Genomic DNA, 1,251 nt, shown 5'->3' with positions numbered 1-1,251 from the left:
CCGCAGGCCCCGAGCGCGGTCCCGCCGGGCCCCGCGCCGCCCGCGCCCGCGCCCGCGCAGCTGGTGCAGAAGGCGCACGAGCTCATGTGGTACGTGCTGGTCAAGGACCAGAAGCGGATGAGCATCTGGTTTCCGGACATGGTGCGGGACGTCATCGGCACCTACAAGAAGTGGTGCCGGAGCATCCTGCGGCGCACCAGCCTCATCCTGGCGCGCGTGTTCGGGCTGCACCTGCGGCTCGTGTGCGGCCGCCCCCTGCGGCTCGCCAGCCTGCACACCATGGAGTTCGCGCTGGTCAGGGCTCTCGAGCCCGCCGAGCTGGACAGGGCGGCGCTGGGCGGCCGCATGCCCATGGCCGGCCTCCTGCTGCTCATCCTCAGCCTCATCTACGTGAAGGGCCGCGGCGCGCGCGAGAGCGCCGTCTGGAACGTGCTGCGCGTCCTGGGGCTGCGGCCCTGGAAGAAGCACTCCACCTTCGCGGATGTCAGGCGGCTCATCACCGAGGAGTTCGTGCAGCGCAACTACCTCAAGTACCAGCGCGTGCCCTGCGTGGAGCCCCCCGAGTACGAGTTCTTCTGGGGTGCCCGGGCCAGCCGCGAGATCACCAAGATGCAGATCATGGAGTTCCTGGCCAGGGTCTTTAAGAAGGACCCTCAGGCCTGGCCCTCCCGGTACCGAGAAGCCCTGGAGGAGGCCCGAGCCCTGCAGGAGGCCAACCCCGCACCCCCCGGCCCGCGCAGCTGCCTGGCGGAGGACTAGGGGTGGGGCGGGAGGCGCCTGAGCATCCGTGGAGTGGCGGGGCGGGGCGGGCGCAGAGGGCCCGCGGCCAGTGCAGTATTTCACGTGTACCCTGTTTTCAGTACAGTGCTTTTCTACCTTCTAACGCAGCGTGGCACCCCTCTGGGTACCCCGAGTAGCTGTAGGGTGCGTGCATGTTTGTTTATACGTCCGCTCGGTTGGTGCTTTCGCTTTCGTGCTGGATTTTTGTACCAGAGACGTGCTAACCTTATGAAATCATTGAGAAATTTCCATCTTAGGTTCTGTGGGGCCGCCGATGTGTAGTGGGGGAGACTGCGCCTGAGGAGTTGGGGAGAACCCGGAGCAAGCGGGCCTGGCCCAGGGCTGTGCAGGACGCGTGGGTGGACTGGCTGGGACTGAGCGGGACGAAACGTCTCTGCGGCGCTTGGCACCCTCACTAACACTCGCAGCCCCACCACGAGTAAACTGCAGACATTAAAGATCCTTGTGATA

The 1,251-nt window shown here is 65.9% G+C and overlaps 1 protein-coding gene across 1 annotated transcript in view; it reads left to right on the top strand.

Annotated features, from left to right (window-relative positions):
- Positions 1-1,251, top strand: part of NDN (necdin, MAGE family member) — a 35,286-nt gene extending 34,035 nt beyond the window's left edge. Inside the window, exon 3 of the mRNA XM_027767798.1 lies at positions 7-1,251. Within this exon, the coding sequence (XP_027623599.1) occupies positions 7-759 (753 nt within the window). The 3' untranslated portion in view covers positions 760-1,251. The remainder of the gene's footprint in view (positions 1-6) is intronic.

The sequence above is a fragment of the Tupaia chinensis genome, unplaced genomic scaffold, assembly GCF_000334495.1.
Source record: "Tupaia chinensis unplaced genomic scaffold, TupChi_1.0 Scaffold144682_1, whole genome shotgun sequence".
Lineage (NCBI taxonomy): Eukaryota > Metazoa > Chordata > Mammalia > Scandentia > Tupaiidae > Tupaia > Tupaia belangeri.
Note: the sequence above shows the minus strand (reverse complement) of the source record. Positions and strands in the feature narration are given on the sequence as shown.